Genomic DNA, 22,048 nt, shown 5'->3' with positions numbered 1-22,048 from the left:
ACAATTCCCCAATTAATGCGAAAGAAGCTACAGGAACCGAATTTTTACAGAAAAGTCATGGTTGCCTTTGGAACATTTATTTCAGAATACTAGAATGTCAGATTGTTTTTAGGGAATAAATTTGTACTCTAAATTTAATACTGTATAGTCACGACACTAGAACACCTATAAAAATATATTTCGAGGTCCTTCCTATTGACGCAAATTAAAATAAACGGCAGCACAAACCGATAACTCTCGAACCTCGTAAAAATGTTTATCCAGGGGTTTTCAGGCTATTTCTTGAAAGTAACTGTGCTTGATACTAGGCACGTGTCAAGACTAAATATAAGCTACAACATTGTCGTGTTGTCAGCGCTTACATACAGCTACAGCTTTACAACAGAGCCGGAAATCGAAAAAAAAAAAACAACCTTGTGTTTTTTTTTTCTATTTCCGGCTTTGGTATTTACCGCTCCGGCATAAAAGAAAACCAGGGAGTTTATAAACCTACTAAAGGCTTCTTCCAGCCATGAATATAAAACCCAGTGCAACCCCTTCGCACTGAGAGAAAAAGTTCTGCCGGGGTGAATTGCAAAAATTTCCCTGCAGCCTAGCTGAATCATGACCCTGATGTTCTTCGTCGTAACTGCATTGATAAGCTTTACTCTTTGCTGTGGAAGTCAGTCGTGGCCAGAGTTAAATCCTGAACTTAAGAAGTACCAGGACATATCAAAGGTCAGTATACGTGGACCCCAGAGTAACACCGATCGGATTCCACGAGTACAACGTGTCCCCCCCCCCCCCCCCCTTTTCCCCCGCCAGTTCTATATATATATATATACACAGTTTTAGCGAAAATATATTGGTCGATGCATACGTGTACTCCGCAGCATAAATTTCCGTAGATCTACCTGTGGGTGGCACAAGAAATGCGAGTGGATGATATAAGAGAGGCTGCCCATTCGTCTCATATCTGTTGTTCGTGGCAGCTGGAGATACGTCCACCGACTCGTGCCGCATGACGATGTCGGGTGAACAAGAAGTGCATGCCCGTGGCTCGAAGTCCCGTAGAAGCAATTTTGCAGCCCCCCGCGCCGTCATCTACGAGTCGGATATGCAGAATTGCGTGCGAAGTAAGTCGACGGAGAAAACACGGGCGCGCTGTAACCCAGCCCAAAAACCTAATATGACTTTTCGCTACCTGGATTATGAAACAGGAAATATTTTTGGATCCTATATGAATTTTAGGTTTTCAGAATTTCTTCCTTTGTCTGCAATCTGGATCTTAAGTTTCCGGTAAAAATTCCAGTTAGAATTCTTGTTCCATAATCCAGATAGCGAAAAGTTATGTTGGGTTTTGGGGTAGGGTGGGCCATTTCAAACGCACGGTACGAAGTTTTTTTAGGAAATAAACAGACACAGATGAAAGGAGCCGATGGCGCCTCCATGGAGGACGCGATATCATTTTCGCCGCGTCATTGTACCGTGGTGCGAAAAGTGCGTTGTTACGCACGAGACCCTCACGGGTTCTATTGATTTCTTATTTCCGCGTTCAAAATAACTGAAATTTATTTTGACGTGCGTGACGTCACTTCCGTGCATAAGTTCTCGTGACATTCCGTGCCCAAGTTTTGCAACACTGACTTGCCAACTTTGCAAGCGCAAAAAAAAAAAAAACACACAAAAAAACGCAGTTCTACGCACCAAAGAGAGAAAAAGAAAGTACGCATTGTTAAACGCTTAATTTCCGTCCAAATGCAACGCGAACCGTCCTGACCAGATGCCAAACTTTCATTTTTTTTAAAGTTGTAATTTTTTTTTTTTTTGAAATTTCAGTGAGAAAATGGGACTCATGCTCGGTGGTTGCGCCGTTGAACTTTATGTATGCATGGGCTTCGTCGTCCACCATTTGCCAAATGAAAAAAAAAAAAGAAAGTTGATAACCTTTGTATAAGATAATAGTCATTTCTTAAACTTTCTCACGTGGTTTTGACCACTAGCATACCATTTCGGGGGAGATTGAGTTTTGCGATGCGTAGTTTAATTTTACGGAAGAAAAAACAGCACACGATCAGGCAAGAAAAAATAAATGCGGTGAGGTTTACAACTTTTTAGAACGCGGCTCCAATCTTAGTGTTTTCAGACTGTGAGGTTGATGTGGTTTTGATCGCGTATTGCGATCAAAAACTCGTACGCGATTATGATCATGTGCGGTCAGAATCTTTTTTACCGCGCATAAGTTAAAGGGGTGGTGCGACGATATTCAATTGGAATGTTTTTGACTTCACGCGAGCTTACTGGGCCTGGTGGGACTCAAGGATACTCGCACGCAGCGCCACTGGCCAAGAAACTCCTTTGTTGCGGTGTAATTTCAAGGACAAAAGCGAGCGTTTTCATTCAATCTCTCCTTCGCGAAACTTGATGACGGAACTGGGGGACCGCAGTATCCCCCAGCGACGATATTTGAATGCGGCTCATAGATTGGGACCGAGCGTCGCGTGGGCACTGAATTTGGGCTCGTGATAATCAATAGCTCGAGAAGCATTCGGGTAGTGGCCCATGTCCAATGGCTGCAATGACGACAATAGCCGAACGATAACTATGTCTGGAACTCGGCGCGTGTCTAGCTGTGGCTTCCCAACCCCAGCGCGTGGCTATGATAAACATTGGTGGCATATAATAAGGTAAAGATCATGAGGACGCTTGTTCTGGCTGCGAGTTGAGGGGGTGAACGCTTCACGTTTCTCTTTAGTTTTTTTTCTGGGACTTCAATTGCGTGTGGTGAAAAACGTCCGGTGTTTAACAGGTTATTGACATCAGGGATCAGTTCTAAGCGGTATTTGCGCAAAGTACAAAAATCGTCGCATCGTCCCTTCAAGCCTTTACCAGGCGGCGCCAATACTCTTTGCATGAGAGCACCGTCTCCCTCCACGCTTAGTTTTTCTGTGGCGAAAACCAGCGCACCGCGCCCATCCACACCGCCAGGCTCAAGCCCGTCGTAATTAAGCGCTTGCAAGCTAAGACCGTCTCTCGGTATTTGCCGGCACTATATTGGGCGGTTGCTAAATCGTCGCGACGACTCGATCGTCTCATCAAAATTAGCTCAGTGAAAAATGTAAGTTGTTTCTTTCTAATTCGACGAAATATTTTAAGCAGAGGGGGTGACGATTATCCAAATGTCATTTTCGACGTGTCTTCGCGGGTAAACCATATTTTAAAACTTTTTTTTTTCGTTCATGGACGTTGACGGATATTAGGTGGGTGGATTGCCGTCATGGCAATTTGTGCATATACACCTTTATCCGTTCACCCCTGTCTCTAACCGCGTAGTTAACACATCCTGTGTGGGTGACGAAAAAAAGAAAACACGAAGCCATTACAAAATAAACCAAGTACAAAAGTATGCGAAGCGGAAGTTCGTCTCCATCTTTTGCAGGGGTTGCGTTGACGTCAGAACGACGAGCTCTGATTGCTTCTGATGGAAGGATAGTGGGTAGACATCAAAGCAAGCTGCATTAAAGTCTACCCACTATCCTTCATTCAGAACCAATCAGGGCTCGGTGTTCTGACGTCACCACAACCCCTGAAAAAGAAGCAGATGACTCGCTCTCCGGCAAAAAAGAAAACGTAAACAATTGACGGCAAAAAAAAAAAAAAAAAAAAAAATCGCGAATATTTTTTGTTTTTGCGGCGGAGGCAAGACGATCTTTCTCCATACCGTAAGTTATACAATTTAAGATGGAGAGGACTACGTAGAAATGATCTACACAACTTTTCTGTATTCCGTTTCACTTGAAGTCTGACCCCAGCTGTCGGCCACAAACCGATGGAGCCGTTCGAGAAGCGTCAAAAGTGCAACGGCGTTCGTGCGCTCGTCGTTTTAGTGTGTTTCTTAACACCGGCAAATCCAGGCGCACACACAAAAAAAAACAAATCGCCAGATCACGGTGAATTCACTGCGCGTGATTGGCTCAGGCGGATGATAGTATTTTCATGCCCTCCCTATCATAGTTCCATGTAGGGACTGATAGTATTTTGAAATAAATAAATAAATAAATAAATAAAGCAAACGCGCAAAGTCGACGAGAGCCTGATGGAGTTTGATTGTCCCCACCAGGTCGCAGCGTCATCTGCGGTCGGACGTAGAGTGGAACGGAGTATAACAATCTAGCGGTTAGGAGCAAGTTTTACCCAGAATGAGGAGTAGCAGAGTGACGCAGTCGTTTCTGTGCTCCACACGATTGTTCGGCGGCGTTTCTTTGTAGTACGCGCCCCCCCACAGGCTGCTGACGTACAGGCTGGAATCCGTTACACCCTTAAGGGTGTAAAAAGGCTCTTCCAGAAACTTACACCAGTCGCTACGTTCTTTCAGCACCCTTATTTAGAGCAATATACTCTTTTTCAACCGTGATGGTGGTGTCGCGTGAAACACCCTTCATTTTTGAATGTTGAGAAAAGGGTGTGGAAAAGGCGCTTCTGTAAACTAATACAAACACCCTTTGTTGAGGGTGTTTGTCCTTCAAGGAACACTTTAGCGAAGGTTGTTTTGGCGAATATGTCAAAGACTTATTGCTTTTAGCGAATATGTAAAAAACTACGCACACCAGCTCGGAGCACGTGGAGCGAAAGCTCGCGCTACAGAACCCAGGATGCTGGGTTCAATCCCTACCCCTGCCCGTTTCAATAGAGAGTTTTAGTAGATCGTGTTTTCAGGTCACGCTATTTGAAGCGGGAGCTCGCGCTGCCACTTCGATGCATGCTTTGTAGCGCGCGCCCGTACCGGTAGCGGGCCTTTGAATACGATCTACTAAAACTCCCTAATTTGGATGAGCATCGTACTGGCGTGCGGCCGTCTATCACTACTGCGTGATGCACGTTAAAGACACCAGGCTAGCGGTTGTACTGCACTGGCTAAATTTCTCATCTACAGCGAGTGACTCGTCGCCCGTTGAGATAGACCAAGTTCTAGGCTGTATAAACATACACACAACACCCCCCCCCCCCCCCCCCCAATTTGTTGTCGCGTCTCCTATATCACCTGTCCTATATTTAGAAACTGAAGTGTTAATATTGCGACAAGAACGTTGAAATATCAATATAATATTGGAAAATAGACGTGGTTTTTGTAATAGTCAAATAATAATGTGCAAAATATAGAGGGGAAGAGAAACATAAAACTTTTTCTTTTTCGTGTTTATGGTGGAGAAACAACTAGAAAGGTAACTAAAACGCCCTCAAAGAAAAAAAAACCGTAGAAAAATAAAAAAAAGGAGAAAGTAACAGCAGGTTATACTTATGGAAGATTGATTTTTGACATACCTCTCAGATTCACTGAAAACTAACTTCACCACTAGATCAAGGATAATATTTTCTCATTTTGGCGACACCCAGTGTATCTCGACATTGTCAAGATATTTTAACAACAATAATTATTTTAGCCAAGCTTTACACACAACCACCTTGCGAACAGTGCTGAGCAGTCGAATAGAGCTAGCGCAATGAGTTGCCCTGCAATGATTGAACATTACAGTAGTGAGAAAAAAAAGAAGCAAATAACGGTGCCAGCCGTCATTGGCGACGTGTCGTAGCGGGTTTGGTGTGTGTTTCGTGTGTGTTACACGTCACTACGTCAATCAACTGTCAACGTTACTAAATTAACTCAGTTGTGGAATTCCCACAGGGAGGGGGTTGCGCCCTCACCCTCTTGAGTCCGCCTCCCGTGGTTCAGAGCGGCACCTAGATTTTCGTTTTTCGTTCTAAAACCGTGCATTCCGTAGAGTACGGTGAAGCGCCATCTAGACGCTGTGCTTCAAGACATATGCATTCCACAAAATACACTGTAGTTGTCGCAGCAACCATGGCAGCCACCGGTTCGAAAAACGATGGCATGTCGAACGACGGGAGGCAGACCGTGGAGGCAGAGGGGGCAACTACTCGTTGTAGCAGCGTCCATGGGGAGTTCCGCAGCTGAGCTAATCTAGTAACGTTGGGCTCTGCGTATGTACTTGCACAGTGCTTTGACAATGTCACTACGTTACCATCTTTTCACAAAATTATCGGCAAAATATTTATTTTATAAAATAGCGGTATGATGGCTCATCTGAGTGTAGTGGAAATTTAGTGTCAAGTGACGTCATGGTATCACACGACTACTGTCGTCTAGCTCTATGAGAACGTAAGTCAGGTAAATTCAACCCCGGCAGTGTAACTTTGTGCAGCAATGTGCACCGCCTCGGCTTTTGCCGCAGTTCACCAGTAGAGAAGCCCAGGAAAGGTGAATCTTTTTGTAAGCTAATCTCGACTTCCTCACTTCAATTTCTTTTTTTTATTCCAGTGCTTCCCACTTACGGAGCGTTGGTACGCCATCTACAGAAACTTTGAGACGGACCCACTTTTCGGCGGCACAGCAAAATGCATCAGATACATCGAAAGCGGACTTCCAGTGAACGGTGCCCATTCAATTCTCATTGACTTTGGAAACCAATCTGTGTAAGTGCAACCAAGGGTATATTCAAATATTTAGCAGCTCCTATATACCAGCTCTTGTTTACAAATTAACCGGAGCGCCTCTAGCAGCACGCCACCGGTGCCGCGCGTGTGCGATACGGTGTGGACAAGATCCGCGTCCCGCATCAACAGGCCATTGGAATGGGATGTGTTCGGCATCGGTCTGAGTCCGTCTGGTTGTTATCGCATTGGAATTGTTGATTATATAGGTCTTCCTTGTTGCCTGAGCGAAATTAACGAGGCTCGTTATACCGCGAACTTAGGATAAAAAATGTGACTTAAGGCGATTCACTGCTCTGAACGCCGCAGAATGGGTCCTGAAGCCTGATTCACATAGTGATATTGTGCTTGACTTTTTAAGCAGCGACGTCGTTTGGGCTGCAAAAGAGTGGATGTTAGCTGCAATACTTGACATCGATACTGAAAATCGCAAGCAGAATCGAGCCACGTGGTTCAGGCATAACAAGTCTGTGATGGCTACTGGTAACAATGATCAATATCTCCTAGCATCTACTGTTTAAACCGAGCCTACTTACTCCAAGAAACCTGAAAGTTTAAAATTTTTTTGAGGCCCGTATTTCGTATCGTAACACTCGGTTTACTGGCCGCTGTGGTTTGAACGAGCAGTCGACAGTTTGAACAAATTTAAAGGAACAGGCGCCAGTTCGAACGATCAACGGCCGTCTAAACGTGGAGACGCCTAGAACGTGTATTGCAGTTGGTCCCGACAACTGAACGGTTTTGCGCGTTTATGTTGGAACAAAACAAATAAATCTGACAACCACAACCATCCGTGAATTCAATCCTAAGTGCTTCCCGCATGAGAAATCGTAGTGCGAAGGTGTTTGGTTTTCTTTTTCACTGCACCTACTTGTTCTCGGACGAACCGAGCAGGCCTAAACCACAAGAAAACTGATCTCCACACTTTTCCGGGATTTTTTGGTACAACCCCAGTCGCGGCGTTTTGACCAGTAGGCAAGTTTTAGTCTGGCTTGTTCCAAAACATCACATACATGTTTATCCCTATTGGCGACTTCCGCCCATAATCCCAGACCGGAAGTGCGCCCAACACTGCCACCACCGTGGCGTGTTGCATGTATTCATTGATAAAATCCATACATTGTTTAATAAAAAACAACAACCAAGGAACAAACAAAAAAAATCCCCAAAACATTTGAATTTCAAACATGAAACCTTGGTATGCGAACGTTTTAGTCCTTCAGTTTGTTTTTTGTTTGAAGTGTTATTTTACCTTATTGCGCGAGTGTAGTTAGAATTACTGTAAATAAGAAGGCTACAAAGTTCTAAAGGAATTTTCGCTGTGTAAACTTGTAAGGAAATTTGGGCGAGTTAAATTTTAGGTTGTTCCTGCTTCAAAAATCAATTACTCTATATCTGTTTCCACCACCTAATCGTGTTGAATAGGAAGTTGAGATGGACGGGTCGGCATGGGCCCTTCTTTGTAAGAGCTAACGGATTTCACTTAAATAATTTGCGCCGATAATTTGTGAAACACTTTCTTCTTGCTAGCGGCGGCGTCCTCAATCGACCACGAAAACAAGAACGCGTTGCAAACTGCAGCAGCTTCTGTTTTAACTAAGGTTGCTTTGTCTTGGACAAATTAGATTTACCGATTCAAGGCTCTTGCACTATGCAGTTTCTTAAATAAAAATAAAAATGAAGCGTAATTATTTAATACAAATATAAAACAAATAAAATGTGAAAGGAGCATTTTATACAAAAAAGGATGAACACACATGGCACGAACTGGAAGTGTCGTGAACTCTCCGTTGGCTGTGGCTCATTTACACCACGCTTAGTGAAGCGGCACACTCGTAAACTAAGCATTTACTTCACACGAAAAATGTGCCGGTTCAAATATAAAACAAATACAGTAAACAATACAAACATATGACTCCTATTGATTGAAACAAAAATTGCACGCGTTTTAAGTGAGATTAATCTGGAGATGCCACTCTTCTCGAAAAAGAAGCCTTTTGAGCGTCCGCAAGGGTATGATTGCATATTTTTACAAACTTCAGTGATTTAAATACACAGCATTATTTGGAACCTCGTAGGACTAAGATGTACGCACATCGATTATCATAAAACATAGTGTAGTTATGTTGGTGGTAGTTTAAGATCGAGCGCGTTTCAACGATGTCATCAACGGCAATCGTAGAAACTCCGTGGTCCTTCCACGCTGATTTTAAATTTTATTTCTTTAAAACTAAACATGTCTGCACTTTCAAATTAAAATCCATGTTTTTCATGCAGTACACGCTACAAGGTAAAAACAAAAAGAAAGCAGAAGATATAAATTAAATCAAATAAAATCAGATCTTTATTTTCCAGAAAACTGGAGGGTTCGCCAGTCAAAAAGCTGTTAAAAACAGCTTGACTAGGTTTGGCATCCCTTTACACTGGCAGCAGCGTTGACACTCAAAAACACATGTTACATAAAAAAAAATCACAACAAAAACATCTAATTCAAAATCTTACTACGCGAAGCTACACAAGGCACACGCGGAGGTCTTTTCTTTATTTAACTCGTATATGTTTAGGTTGTCTTTAATATATTTGTTTAATAAGCATGGTACATTAAAGTGTAGTGACTGAAAGTTATAGTTTGTGCGAGATTGAGGAAGCACATACATGTCTCTGTACGGCGTGTTTGTCTCTGTACATTACTAGTATTACTACTATGTACATCACATATATGTCTCTGTACATTTCTATCGTACATTTTAAGCCTTGAAATAATGTAAAAAATTGTCGCATAAAGTAAACGATATTCGCACCAGGACGTATTCTGAATTTCGTTAAGAAATGTTTTGTGTTGCTCGTAACAAAATATCCGCAATATAGCGTACTTTTTTGCAGCAGGAATACATTTTGAAGAATTATCTTTGTCATGAAGTCAAATTTGGGGGTTTTACGTGCCAAACCAACAACGGGCATCTGGCACGCCCCAGCGGAAGACTGAGGATTAATTTGGACCACCTGGGGATCTTTTGACGTGCAACCGAAAGCTCGGTTACACGGCGCCTTCTCCGCAATAAGCCTCCGTCATATTGCGGGCACCTCGGTCGGGATTCGAACCCGCCACCTGGGGATCCGTAGGCCGGCGCTCTCGCCTCGGAGCCACCGAGGCAGCTTTTATCTTTGTCATGATGTAGAAAACCCGAGACCGTGGTAAAAGCAGTGAAACTTGGTCGAACAAGAAAGACAGGGAAAGAGAACGTCTCAAGACATTCTCTTTCTTTCTTCTTCGACCAAGTGCCCCTGCTTTTACCACAGTCTCGGGTTTTCTACATCATGATCAACATCCACCAGCTCGCCTGCGCACTCACTGTTTTTTCTATCTTTGTCGTTGTAGCCCACACGAGATGATAGTAGTTGAAATGGGACTGAAATAGAGCATAGTAAATTTGTAGCTTAACGTTTAGGGCAAAACACTTCCACAACGAGCGACAATACAAAAATTTCGAGAAAATTTAACAACAAAATAGTTGACATGAGATTCCCACGTCAAGTGCTCCGAAAAACAAACACACATAAAGTTTTATGTTTATTCACTAGTTCAATTGCTGAAGTGCCAAGTTGGATTGTAAAATTTACCGCGTTTGGTTTATTCGTAGCCCTGAATAAAATAGCCTTGAATTTTGTTGCATTTACGTTCAGCCCGTCTACCTCAAACCAAATATCAAATTTTCTTAGAAGCTTCTACCGTAATGCCCTAAATCTAAATCACAAGGAAACTGCTGAACCATGTTTTTGTTCTGATGCCGAACACGTCACCTCTGCTCCAGCCCCCTAGAGTTATTTCAAATACCACCAAACAGTGCCTTTATATAAACGAGTTATTTAATGTATAGCATGTCGGAGGTACTCTAAATTGTTTACTTTCCTCAATTGGCATCCATGTTACGTTTTCTGGAAATCTATCAGTCTTTTGAGTCTTCGGATCCTTGATTCAGCACAAGTGAGTCTTTATTTACGTGTTTTTCAAATCAGTAGATGTCCAGATTATTTGTATACAAAAGTACACAAAGGTAAATTAAAAATCAAAGAAACCGCAAAATATATGGGATAGTTAAGACATTTGTAAAACCTAAGTGCAGATATAAACCCAAACAAAGTTTTCGTGCTCTCAAGTGAAAACGCGCTCGCTAATGTATTCGTTTGTCCCCTTTCCCTCAGCAACACAACCGCGACCTTTGAGTCGTCTGCTGGGTATAGCGGAAAAAACATCCTGACTATTACTCCTGCAGGCGGTAAGCACGATTTAAAACTATTTTAATATCGACCATATCGGGTGTTCTTTTAGTTTTTCACGATCTGTTTAGCATAGTAACAGTAGTAATACAGCTTTTGTCAGTGAAAAGGAGAGAACGACAGATAGATGTTTCGGGTGCCCCTCTCCAGTGCCAGCATCCTGCCAATTACTTTACTTGGGAGAACACAGGACACTTGCCCCATTTGCATTAGACAGGACGACGACCGCGCCATATTCTCCCCTGGTGGAGTGGTGTATTTGGCGACGGCTCCCCCCCCCCCCCCCCCCCTCCTCCTCTCACGGTCAGAGCACGTGACCAGGCAATGCCTCGTAATGCGGTCCGGTTGACGGGGTCGCGGATGTGAAGACGGTACCGCCGCCATGGTTATTCGTGTTTCCGCGGTTCTTTGTGGTGGACATGTTTGATGACACGCGAGACCAAGCGTGGAGGACTGCGTTGACGGCCCTATCGTTCGCCTAGTCGTTGTGAAAGCAGCGAGGATATCTGTCGTGATTCATGCTTTCATTAAACAAGAAAATTAAAGCCTTCGACACAAAACTAGCAAACAAAACAACGATGATAATGCGATTTAATGCAAAGGTGCAAGCGAGCCGGACAAGAATGACAAAATTAATCCCTGGTTTGGGTTTGAAAAATAATCCCTGTGTTTGAAGATTTGTGTTTTGTGATTTGTCCTCCTTGTTCCGCTTCTCCAGAGATTTATTTCGTCAACAAAACAAGGAGAATATAAAATTGCTTCATGAGTAGGTTGTTATGTGTGTTCGGTCATTGAGCTCTGTCTGTTGAGTTGGTGAGCTGTGGATGTTCGGTATTTGTTCAGTGTGCAATGAATGTGTGTTTTTCGAACAGTAATTGTCAAATGGATTTTTATGACCTGACGAAAAGAGAGCTTTCACTGACACTTCAGAAATGCCCCTTGCTTAGAAAATAAAAAAAAGTGGGCCAATTTTTCGCCAATATTCTTGTTGTCAACTGTGTCCCTTGGGGTACTAAAAGAGGTTTAATTTGTATTGAGTGGAAACATCGAGATAAATGGTTCACGCAGTTCCTCCTTCCCGGTGGGAAATAAACCAACTACTCATCGCGAAATTCGGTGCCATCCCAATAATCCCGATGTATCTAGCACACAAACATTGCATTTTACTTACGCGTCTTCAGGTGCGCTTACGTAAAACACACTACAGTTCACGTAATATACAATTATATAACACTAATATGCTGCACCTGCAAACCGGGCCTCTAGTGCCAGCAAAAAAGATTCCTATTAATGGACTTGCACTTGAAGGGGTGATTACTACCAATAAAGCTCATCAAACATTAGGCACCCCTTTAATAATGCATTAGGCAGCTTCGAAACAGCTCTAAAAAATTGCAAGGACAGTCTAATTCAGTCTAATCGAGCGGAGAGGCAAGTTCCTGATTTCGACGCTAGTGAAAATTATCGTATAATCCAAGTTGGTTCAATTGAAGTATCATTAAGCGTGGACGTCGAGCTCGTCTTGCGTACATGTACCTCCTAAATTAATAACCAAGTTATTATCCGTCAATACTATTAAAAATCTTCAAACGACCAGCGACGCCGCGGCCGAGCAGCGCGCACCCAACGTGCATTTATGGACGAAGTCATGCCGATCGTCAAATAAACCACACCGAAGGATGGCGTGCGTGACCGACCAATTGAAAAGGAAAAAAACGCTGACGCCACGAGAAGTCTACCCGTCCAAACTACGCATATCCTGTCCGCGCCGAGGAATTTCATTCTCAAGGAGTGTCCTGTATTCCCCCTAGTGAACTATTTGTTCGTATACCTGTGACAACAAGGACCAACTTGTTGGTCCTGGTGACAACGCTTCGCCTTCTCGTGCCCCTCGAGCGCGTGCATGAAGCCAAAGCACGGCCGAACGCGTGGAGAACCTGCTGAAGGCCGGGCGCAAGAAGGACTCACCCTGCCGCTTTTATTTTGTCAATGGTAATTTTACCATATTCCGACAGGGCAGGCGGAAACTAGAATCAGGTTTGCTTTCGCTGAAACCAACTGCAGTATTTGACATATTGGAATCTCGTGTCTTTACATAGTGATGACTTATACTCTAAAATACGACCCTTCTTTCTCGTTTTCTTGAAGTAACACTATAGCTTTTTTTTTTTTTAAATCTGACGTAACAAGATAAGCCGCCTGCTGCATGCGAGCTAATTCATCTGACCCATGTTCCCTTTTATGTTCACAGGAAGCACATCGATCATCACGTACGTTGCATACGTGGAATGCGACAAGTGCTCCATTCTTAGAACCACCTACATCAGCAGTAAGAATATTGTCATCTCGGGAACAATCGCCTCAGTTTTCCTTTTCTAAAATCTTGACTATCGGGACGTTGCACAAATGCTTATAAGGTTCACTTCTAATATAAAATTAAAAAAAAAAAAAAAAAATCTTGATATGTTCGCAATGAATCCTTCATCTCACAATGGTTTATTTATCTTGTTTACAAATAGCAGCGGATTTTTTAGGGGCGAAGCTCTTTAGGGTCTAGCCTTGTCTGTCCGGCGTCCGTGCTCACATCGATCTTGCTGGTGCTCGTGCTCGTGATCTCACATGCTCACGTGCTCGTGTAAGGCAAAACAAAAATGATGAAACAAAAAATGTTTGCGCAGTCGACAGGATTCGAACCTGTGCGGGGAGACCCCAATGGATTTCTAGTCCATCGCCTTTACCACTCGGCCACGACTGCGGAACGAGTAGGGAGCTCTGAGATGTGGTAGTAACTCAAGAGCTGGGGATGTCATGGATGAAACGTTGCATGTAGCCGCTCAACGTCTATACAGGAGAGGGCGCTACGTTCAAATGCGTATATAATCGCGTTAAACTTCGCATGCATTGGCTCAACGTTTATAGACGAGAGGGCGCTGCGGTCAAATACTCAAATGCGTATATAACCACGTTCCATATCACACATTCTCTTTCTGACATGGACGAAAACGAACGAAAGGCTCGGCATGCTACGGCTCAGCGTCTACGCAGACAAGCACCACCAGAGCTTCGCCCCAATCAACATCATTCAGCACGTGGAGATGCAGTCATTTTTTGCACCGTCCAAACTAGATTTACATTAATTTACCAACATAATATAAAAACATCAGTCAATATTCAACTCATGCACATAAACGGGGGCGATGGATTCCACTCATTTGTTTATTGTTCGCACAACACATATTTAAAAGTGTTTTTTAGAAGGTTATATTCAGGAATGTTTCGAGTTACTCAGTCTGGCTGAATGCCGAGGAGGTGGCAAAACGTATAGGTTTTTGTCTAAGCCACATTCATTATTAAGGGTCTTATGTAAAGCACTTAACCTTGCAAATGTCTATTCCCCCCAAGTGATTTGGGAGCAGATTCACGTATCATGTCAGATACTAAAAAAAGACGCCTAAAATGATTGACAAATATTTTAGCACTGGGCGTATCTAAACTTTAATCTGCGGAAAGTTTCACAGACCCGCCACCTGCTTTGATATTTTACCTCATTCACAGGTAGAGTGCTTTTGTTTGAAGCCAGGTATATAAGGCCAAGATTATTCAATGTGGGCACTATTGCGAGTTTAAAAAGGAAAGCAACCAAAAGAACTAACTATATTTGCCGGGACCGAGATTGTACCTCGCCACTCAACATCCCTTAACTTTATAGCGCAATTAAAATATTCTAACTTGTAATTCGTGTTTCCGAATAAATAATAACGCCGAAAGAGGAATGATCTCATATCCAGAAAATTCTAAACTTTGCAGATTCCACTTGTGCACTCCTGAAGCCAGAGTCTGAAATAAACAAGAACACCACCTGCTGCGATTTTATTTTCGATCTTCTTTGTGGTACGTCGCCGAAGTACTACATCTACGATGAGAGCTGCTAGGTGCAATAGAACCTTTACTTTTGTCAGCATAAATGCTTGGGTTAAAGGCCATAATTGCTGCAATAAAGACGTCGTGGTGGTGGTGTTTGAATATTTGGTTGTTTTAACTGATTGCGATTATTTCGAAAAAAAGGCATTTTTAAGCTGCAACAATTACCGCGCGTCCTGCTTCTTTTTTAAGTTAGTATTAGATTGCGTAACTAATGCGGAAATAAATACCTCACAAATTGTATGATTTCCAATAGAAAAATAAATCACTCAAACATTTTTGTCAATTTTGCGTGTAACCTAATGATGGACGCTGCAAAGTTTGGATTTTAACTAACATTTTGTGACTCGCCGCCGCGTTTCACCCGGGAGATTCTAATTTGTTGGCAATTGCTCGTCGATTTAGATTATTTGATTGACCTTAAAAACGGGTTCACACACTTGCGACTGCTAATGGATGCTCGCATACCGGACGTAGTGCTCGCATATGCGGACGACACGGCCGTGGTCTGCTCGTCGTGGACGCAGGTGCGCACGGTGATACCACAAACGTTGGCAGTGCCTAGAGTGCGGCGCTGAACTCTGGCAAGACCGTCGGCACCAGGCGCGGAGATTGGGATCTGAAGCCAAAGCAGCTTATTGGAATCACCTGGGTGACGAGTTTGTCAAAATATCTAGGCCTGAACAAAGACACTTAGTGCTGGGCGCGATTGTCTGGACATTCATCGACTTTCAAATCAATTCTGGACCGGCATGCCAGGTAGATTGTTTCGTTGAATCGCATATTTATTTGCAACGCTGTTAACAGCTCTCTGCATCATCCGTGGTGGCAGAGATAAACTATGAGATCGCTTCTCAAGTGGTCTTGCTTTCTCTGCACACAGGGCGCAGGGTACCCATTGAGTGACTTGCTCCGAGGCGAAGGTTCGGCACTCGGGCTTTGCCCCTGTTAGGTATGCATCTTCCAGTCAGTATACTGAGGCTGAAGTGTTCGGCAGCTTAATTGTCTTCGTACAATGCGCAAGACCATTATTGGTAATCTCTTACATTAGTGACCTTTTTAAACTCTCGAAATAAAAAAGAGGGATCGGTCGCCGAGTGTGATAGCGCACACCAGCTCGGAGCACGTGTAGCGAAGGCTCGGACTGCAGATCCCAGGGATCCTGGGTCCTATCCCCACCCCTCCCCGTTTCGGTCTGGATGTGCATCGTACCACGCTCTCAGGAATAGGGATGCAGTACTTACACCAATTGTCTTATATATATCATCCCAAAGCTTGTGGGTTTCCCCCTTTATGGAGGGTACTACTTAGAAACACAGAAGGTTCCTTGGGTCCGGATAAAGACCTGTTTATTTGACTTAGATGCCACCCGCTTGCCCGAAGGCCAACAATGTTGGCGATGACGGCGCTGTCTCTTTTGACAGGATCGCCAGTCGGAGTCCGCGCTGCCGCTATTGACAGTATCACGGAGGGGGAGGATCAGATACAGACATGAAGGCTCCGTCGAGCAGAGCCTCCCCCAGCGAGAGTCGTGCCCGTTGGATTGGGGCCGTCTTATATAGCCTGCGGGAATGGACGCGCCCGGGGTGGGTCGGATGTAAATGGCCCCCCCCCGAAGGGCCGAACGCGTCCAAGTCATGATCCCGAGGGGTGTGCCTTAGGCAAATCACCCGAGAAGGGCGAGGGAAAGCCGTTCACCAGGGAATACGGCTTCGCCCTCGCATCCGGGACGCGCCCCCACGTGGCGACGCCCCATGGCCTGCCTGAGCTAGGCCTACCCTTAGCGAAAAGTCGTTCAAAATCAGTATACTGAAAGTATAGTAATAGTGAACTTAGGGTATGTACTGAAACCGTACTAGTTTCACACTTTTATGAAACAAAATAGTATACCTTTAGTACACCCCAAGTACATATGTAGTATACCATAAGTGCACCTCGGGTGTACTTTTAGCATACTATAAGTGCACGTTTAGTGCACTACATGTATGCTTTTAGTGTACTAAATGTACACTACCAGTACATATATGCGGAGTGTCCCAGATAACTTGCACCAAACTTCAAAAAAAAAAAACAAAAAAAAAAAAAACGGAGCGTTCTGCGGGAGTGAAACCAACTGTAGACTGTTAGAAAGTCTCTTGCGAAAGTGCACGAAATTGTTTTAGTGCGCCTAGTTATTTAATTAAGAGTAAGAAGCTAACTTTTGAAATCTTCGTTTAAAAGCCGAGGTGTGAAACGGAAAGTTGCAGAGCGCATTAAGAAACACCCAATTAAACCATTTTGAACAAGGTGCACTTTGCATGCTCCTTTTCCCTAGCCTTCAAAAAAAAAAAAACGCCCGCGAAATACAAAAAAATACCGCGTGACAACTCGCTTCCCCAATCACGGCGTGCTAGCGCGCCGCGAATGTGCGTTCTTTGAAGGCCGGAAAAAAGCACGAAAACGTATTATGTTTCAAACACTTTAATTGGGTGTTTCTCAATGCGCCCTGCAACTTTACAATTGATATCTTGGCCCTTAAAAGAATATTTGAAAGGTTAGCTCATTAATCTTAGTTATTTACATAACCAGGCGCATTAAAAAAATCTGTGCACTTTCTCAAGACACTTGCTAACGACAGTTGATTTCACTCCTGCACAGCCCTCCGGTGCTTTTTAAGTATGGTGCAAGTTATCTGGGACGCCGTGTATGTCGGGCGTTCTGAATGGAAAGAACGGTCTCAAATTGACCAGAAAAATCGGCGCCTGCATTTAAAAAGCTGACTTTTCAAAGGTGTTTTTTTTGAACGGCTGTATTCCCAACCTGTGAAATTTCATCTCATACAGCTCCATTCTCGTGAAATGTTAAGAAACGCCGTTGACAACTCAATTGATGATGATAATGCAGAGGCGCCACCATCGGGAGATGCACTCTTAAAAATGAGTCGGGAAATTAACGAGGAAATCTTTGGCAGCTCTATTCCTCGTGAGAATGACGTACCGGCGTTTTCTGAAACTGTGTGAGAAAAGCCATAAAGAAGAGGTGCACTGCATTTTTCAACTGAAAGTATGTATGTGTAGCATACAAACATTATGATCAGTGTTCTTAGCGTAACTGATAAGACAGAAATTGACATCCTACTTATCACTTTATTCAAGTTTCCGAGCCTGCATCACTGTACACTCTCGTTTTTGATGATGGTATGCCATTACATCCTGCGTAAAAAGAGAAGAGAAAATTACCCTATGCCACTCTATGATATAACATCACATAATTCGCTCAAAGGACCACTATGTGAGGAAGGCAAGATAGTAACAACTTCATCCTGACAAAAGGGCGAGGAAAATCGGACAATATCGTTTCTGAAAACCTGATACCTGAAAGAAGCTCTAACACAGAGCAAACAAAATGATTGGCATTTTCTTAATGCCTCCTTTTCTTTTGCTGTGAACACACATACAAGTCATACGCTATTACACATTCAGTGGTGCGGCTTAATTTACGATAAATACTTTTTTTTAAATAACTTCGAGCTTTTAGAGAAAAGATTCAATATAATGGGCCGGACATAAATGGTTGGTATGAACTTTACACACATTTACACATTATCTGACATCATAAAAGCACTAGAGCAGGGTAGGGCTGGACTGCATCAATTATAAATTTCTAACCAATTAAAAGTTGGCATTTATTTAATTTATTAGTATTGGCTATTATTCTTTGACAAAGAATAACTGGGCGAGTTGGTACGTTGGTAGTCTTTCAACTCCATCGAATATTCAGGTCCTTTTAACATTTGTTTCATGCTTTTACTTTTTCTAACTGCTCTGCCTTTTGTAGCGGCTTTCGCCGCCACTAAAAAACGTAACATCCAAACTCACTTTATTCACAACACAAAATCGCAAACTTGGAAAGCGTGCCGCTTCGGCATACGCAAAGAGATCGTCCGTCTCTACGGCACAGGCATCAGCACGGGCAAGAAATCATGCTGCTCGCTCTTGTAACGTTTTTCACGCTCCCGCTTTATGAAACAAATCGTTGACGAGAGACTGTTGGAACCACACCTCAGAACTAGCATGACCTGTGATTGCTTGAACTGCCGTCAGACTGTACTTGAACGCTCCGCAAAAGCGTCGTCGGGCGACCGTCGTAGGGACGGCGCCCAGGACAGGCCCTCGGCTGGCCCTCGGTTCCGCCGCACGCGAATCTTTCTCACTCTGCGGAGAGAGCCATAAATTCTGAAGATACGCTCTTTTCAAATAACGAAATAAAACCGGGTAGAGCATAGTGAGAGTCAAGCATAGCTTAGCAAGCACACGGTACAAGACAAAGTTTGAAACAGCGGCGCACTTCGCAGAAACAAAAGGAACTTACTCACCTTCGCTTGCACCAGTCGGCCATGACTGTCGGCCACTTGCGACGCTGTGTCTCATAGCTCTCAGTAATCGCTTGCCATTATTGAACACGGTATTTGTCAGTAAGGTATCTAAAATATCCGCAAAAACGGCTAAAACGCAAAAAGGAAGCGATGCTCGAACTCTCCGGAACTCCAACGGCGGCCGAACGGAAGCCGCGGAAGCTGATTGCAATAGCGATGGTCTTGCGCAGTTTTCAAAAGTCTCTTCTTTTTGTTCTTTTTTTTTTTTGAAGACAAAACTAAGGAAATCAGTATATTAATAATAATAATATCACTTTATTATATTCGTAAAAAATTAACAAAACGTTTAGTCTATCTTAAGTTTTATCTAAACTTTCGGTTTTCTTTTTCAGTGTAAAACCGAAACTATCTCAAGCAATTTCTCCCTTGTCGCCAAGGCTATTTTGATTCATCAGCGCATGCTTGCACCGCTGGTATTTCGGCTTTTCTGGAAGGATCGGCTCTCGCGGCACATAAATAATGAGGGCAACCTCGTGTTTTGAAACAATGAGCGTGCCCGTCTTTTTTGACGAGGGAAAGACACGTTAAATTTACGTCCAATTTTTAACAGTGTGGAAATCTCGATCGACGGTGTTGTTCGTTGTTGCAATTGTCAATCTCTTTTCACGTGAATTGAGATGTCAGAGTTTTGCAAGATAAATCTACACCATGAAACACTTTCGGTGAAAGCTTGAGGTTGTTACATAAAGGCGCCGATTTCTCCAGCCAATTTCAGAGCGAGCTTTCATTCATAACATCACTCCGCTTACGCGGTTCGGAAGTTGATTTGCGCTGCATGCGACCATGCAAAGTGGAGGATCTTATGTCCCCATTATTAGCCGTGGTTTCTTTTGCCTCCTGTCCTTTTGATTGTTGTGGATGCAGATATCTGAAACAGCGTATAGTTACGCTGAGACCTGCATTACAAAAACGCCAAATTATCCTACAAACGTAATTTGTCTACTAGCCTATGAGGCAGCACGCAAGTGGCGGTGCACTTTGAAAACAAAGTCATGTGCATGCTTTTTCATCAGCAGCATTAAACACTTGGTGCGATTGCCCTCGATTGCCCAGCTTCCGAATAGTGCTAACAGTTTTTTTACAGTAAATCCTTATTCTTCAATAAAGGTAACAAATACAGCTCAGGGAAAATAAAAGCTATCTTTGCAATAAAAGTAGACTGGGCAGGGGCGGGCAAAGTGGAGAGTGAAATTAGCAGTTTTGACATGGCATATCGGTGATGGCATGTTTGTTTGTGTTAGCGAGAACTTCTCATACTGGAGTTCGATGCATTATTTAATTTTCTAGTGAAGTTACAACCCTCATAAAGTGCTGTCGCATTCAGCATGAACGAAGTTGTACTCTACCGACTGCAAGCACTGAAAGTAGACCTTTAGTATACTTAAGTGCACTTTCGGTATACTGATTTTGAACTACTTTTTACCGCGGGCACTACGATTCTACTACATGTACTAGTTTTGTACGGACGAGTATACTTTCAGTCCACCGCCATTTTTACTGGAAGTATACTTTAAGTACACTTAAAGTATACAATCAGTACAAAGACCGCATTGAAAGTACACTTTTAGTATACTCCAGTACACTTCGAGTGTACTGATTTTGAACGACTCTTCGCTAAGGGTAGATAGGGATGCGGGGAACACCGTGGTTCCCACAAGGTACATGTCAACGTTAAGTGCATTTTGTCTAAATGACGTTATCAGCTTTTACTTGCGGCTTAATAACTGTGTGATATAACTAAGAAACAGCTAATGTACAGGCTCAACGGAAAAAGAGTAGCACAAGTGACCGATGACCGGAGCGGCAAAATCGCGACACGCGGCGCTATTGTTCCTGAGATCGCCGATAGCGAGAGTGCCAGTCACGTTGCATGTCTCAACGCGGGGGTGGCCGGCAGAAAATTGAGAGATAAGATAGCTGTTAAAATGAGGGCTTTAGGATGGGCTGCTTCCTGCCGCCCCCCCCCCCCCCCCCCCCCCCCCCCCCCCGTTAAGACATGGAACGTGACTGGCACTCTCGCTATCGGCGCGCTCGGGAACAATAGCGCCGCGTGTTGCGATTTTGCCGCTCCGGTCGTCAGTCACTTCTGCTACTCTTTTTCCGTTGCAGCTGTACGTATCACAGACGACAGAAAAAAAAAATTTAGCAGTGGGGCCAACAAAACCTTAAGTGTTTTCTTGCAGTCTTTAGTGCGCACATCGCTAGTTTAATAAGGTTCATCACGCGACTATCAAGCCACTCGTGAAAGTTTATACAGTAGTCGGTTCGATGTCATGAACTAAACGTCATATTGTAGTATTTAGGTTGCTAAATATGGTACAAGGTTTGCAAGCACTCGACCCCCTATTTCTAAAAGTGAGGTGTGCGGTCGTTTTTCACTAGTGCTTGGTGCACGTTAAAGACCCCAAGCTAGCGGTTGTACTGCACTGGCTACACTCTTAAAACAGGTGGTGTATAGAGGTACACCCCTTGTCCCATTAGTAACACCCCAAAACAACAATTTGACTTTCAGTCCATAGACGTCGGACCGACGATACCAACTTTCGCGAGCGGCTGGATAGTCGACCTATACAACTTATTAAAATAATTAAATTACGAATAAAATCCACAGTAAGATAATCAAGGTTTTTTTGGCCCTGCTGCAAAACCTGTGTTTATTTTCTAGTCTTTGATGCGCACATTAGATATTTAGTACGTTATATCCAAAAGCTTTCAAGCCGCTCGTTAAAGTTGGTATCGCCAGCTCGACGACAGTGAACTAAACGTCCAAATGTAGTTTTGGGGTGTTACATATAAGACAAAGGGTGTACCCCTATACACCCCCTATTTCTAAGAGTGTAGATTTTTCATCTACACCTGAGACACAGATACCGATTGAGGCGGAGGAACTTTCGGCTGTTTAAACGTATAAAATAACAACAACATGACTATGAATAACGACAATTC

General features: G+C 43.4%; 1 protein-coding gene and 1 non-coding gene across 2 annotated transcripts; one reads left to right on the top strand and one right to left on the bottom strand.

Annotated features, from left to right (window-relative positions):
- The first annotated feature begins 603 nt into the window (after positions 1 to 603).
- Positions 604 to 14,744, top strand: LOC120847705. Its single transcript, XM_040219568.1, is given in 5 exon segments — positions 604 to 717; positions 6,317 to 6,471; positions 10,693 to 10,766; positions 13,019 to 13,096; positions 14,575 to 14,744. Coding segments are annotated over 5 exon segments (591 nt in total).
- Trnas-aga lies at positions 13,441 to 13,522 on the bottom strand. Its single transcript has one exon. It is a non-coding gene; the product is annotated as a tRNA-Ser (tRNA).
- Positions 14,745 to 22,048: the final 7,304 nt, after the last annotated feature.

This window comes from Ixodes scapularis, unplaced genomic scaffold (genome assembly GCF_016920785.2).
Source record: "Ixodes scapularis isolate PalLabHiFi unplaced genomic scaffold, ASM1692078v2 PGA_scaffold8__174_contigs__length_109621045, whole genome shotgun sequence".
Taxonomy (NCBI): domain Eukaryota; kingdom Metazoa; phylum Arthropoda; class Arachnida; order Ixodida; family Ixodidae; genus Ixodes; species Ixodes scapularis.
Note: the sequence above shows the minus strand (reverse complement) of the source record. Positions and strands in the feature narration are given on the sequence as shown.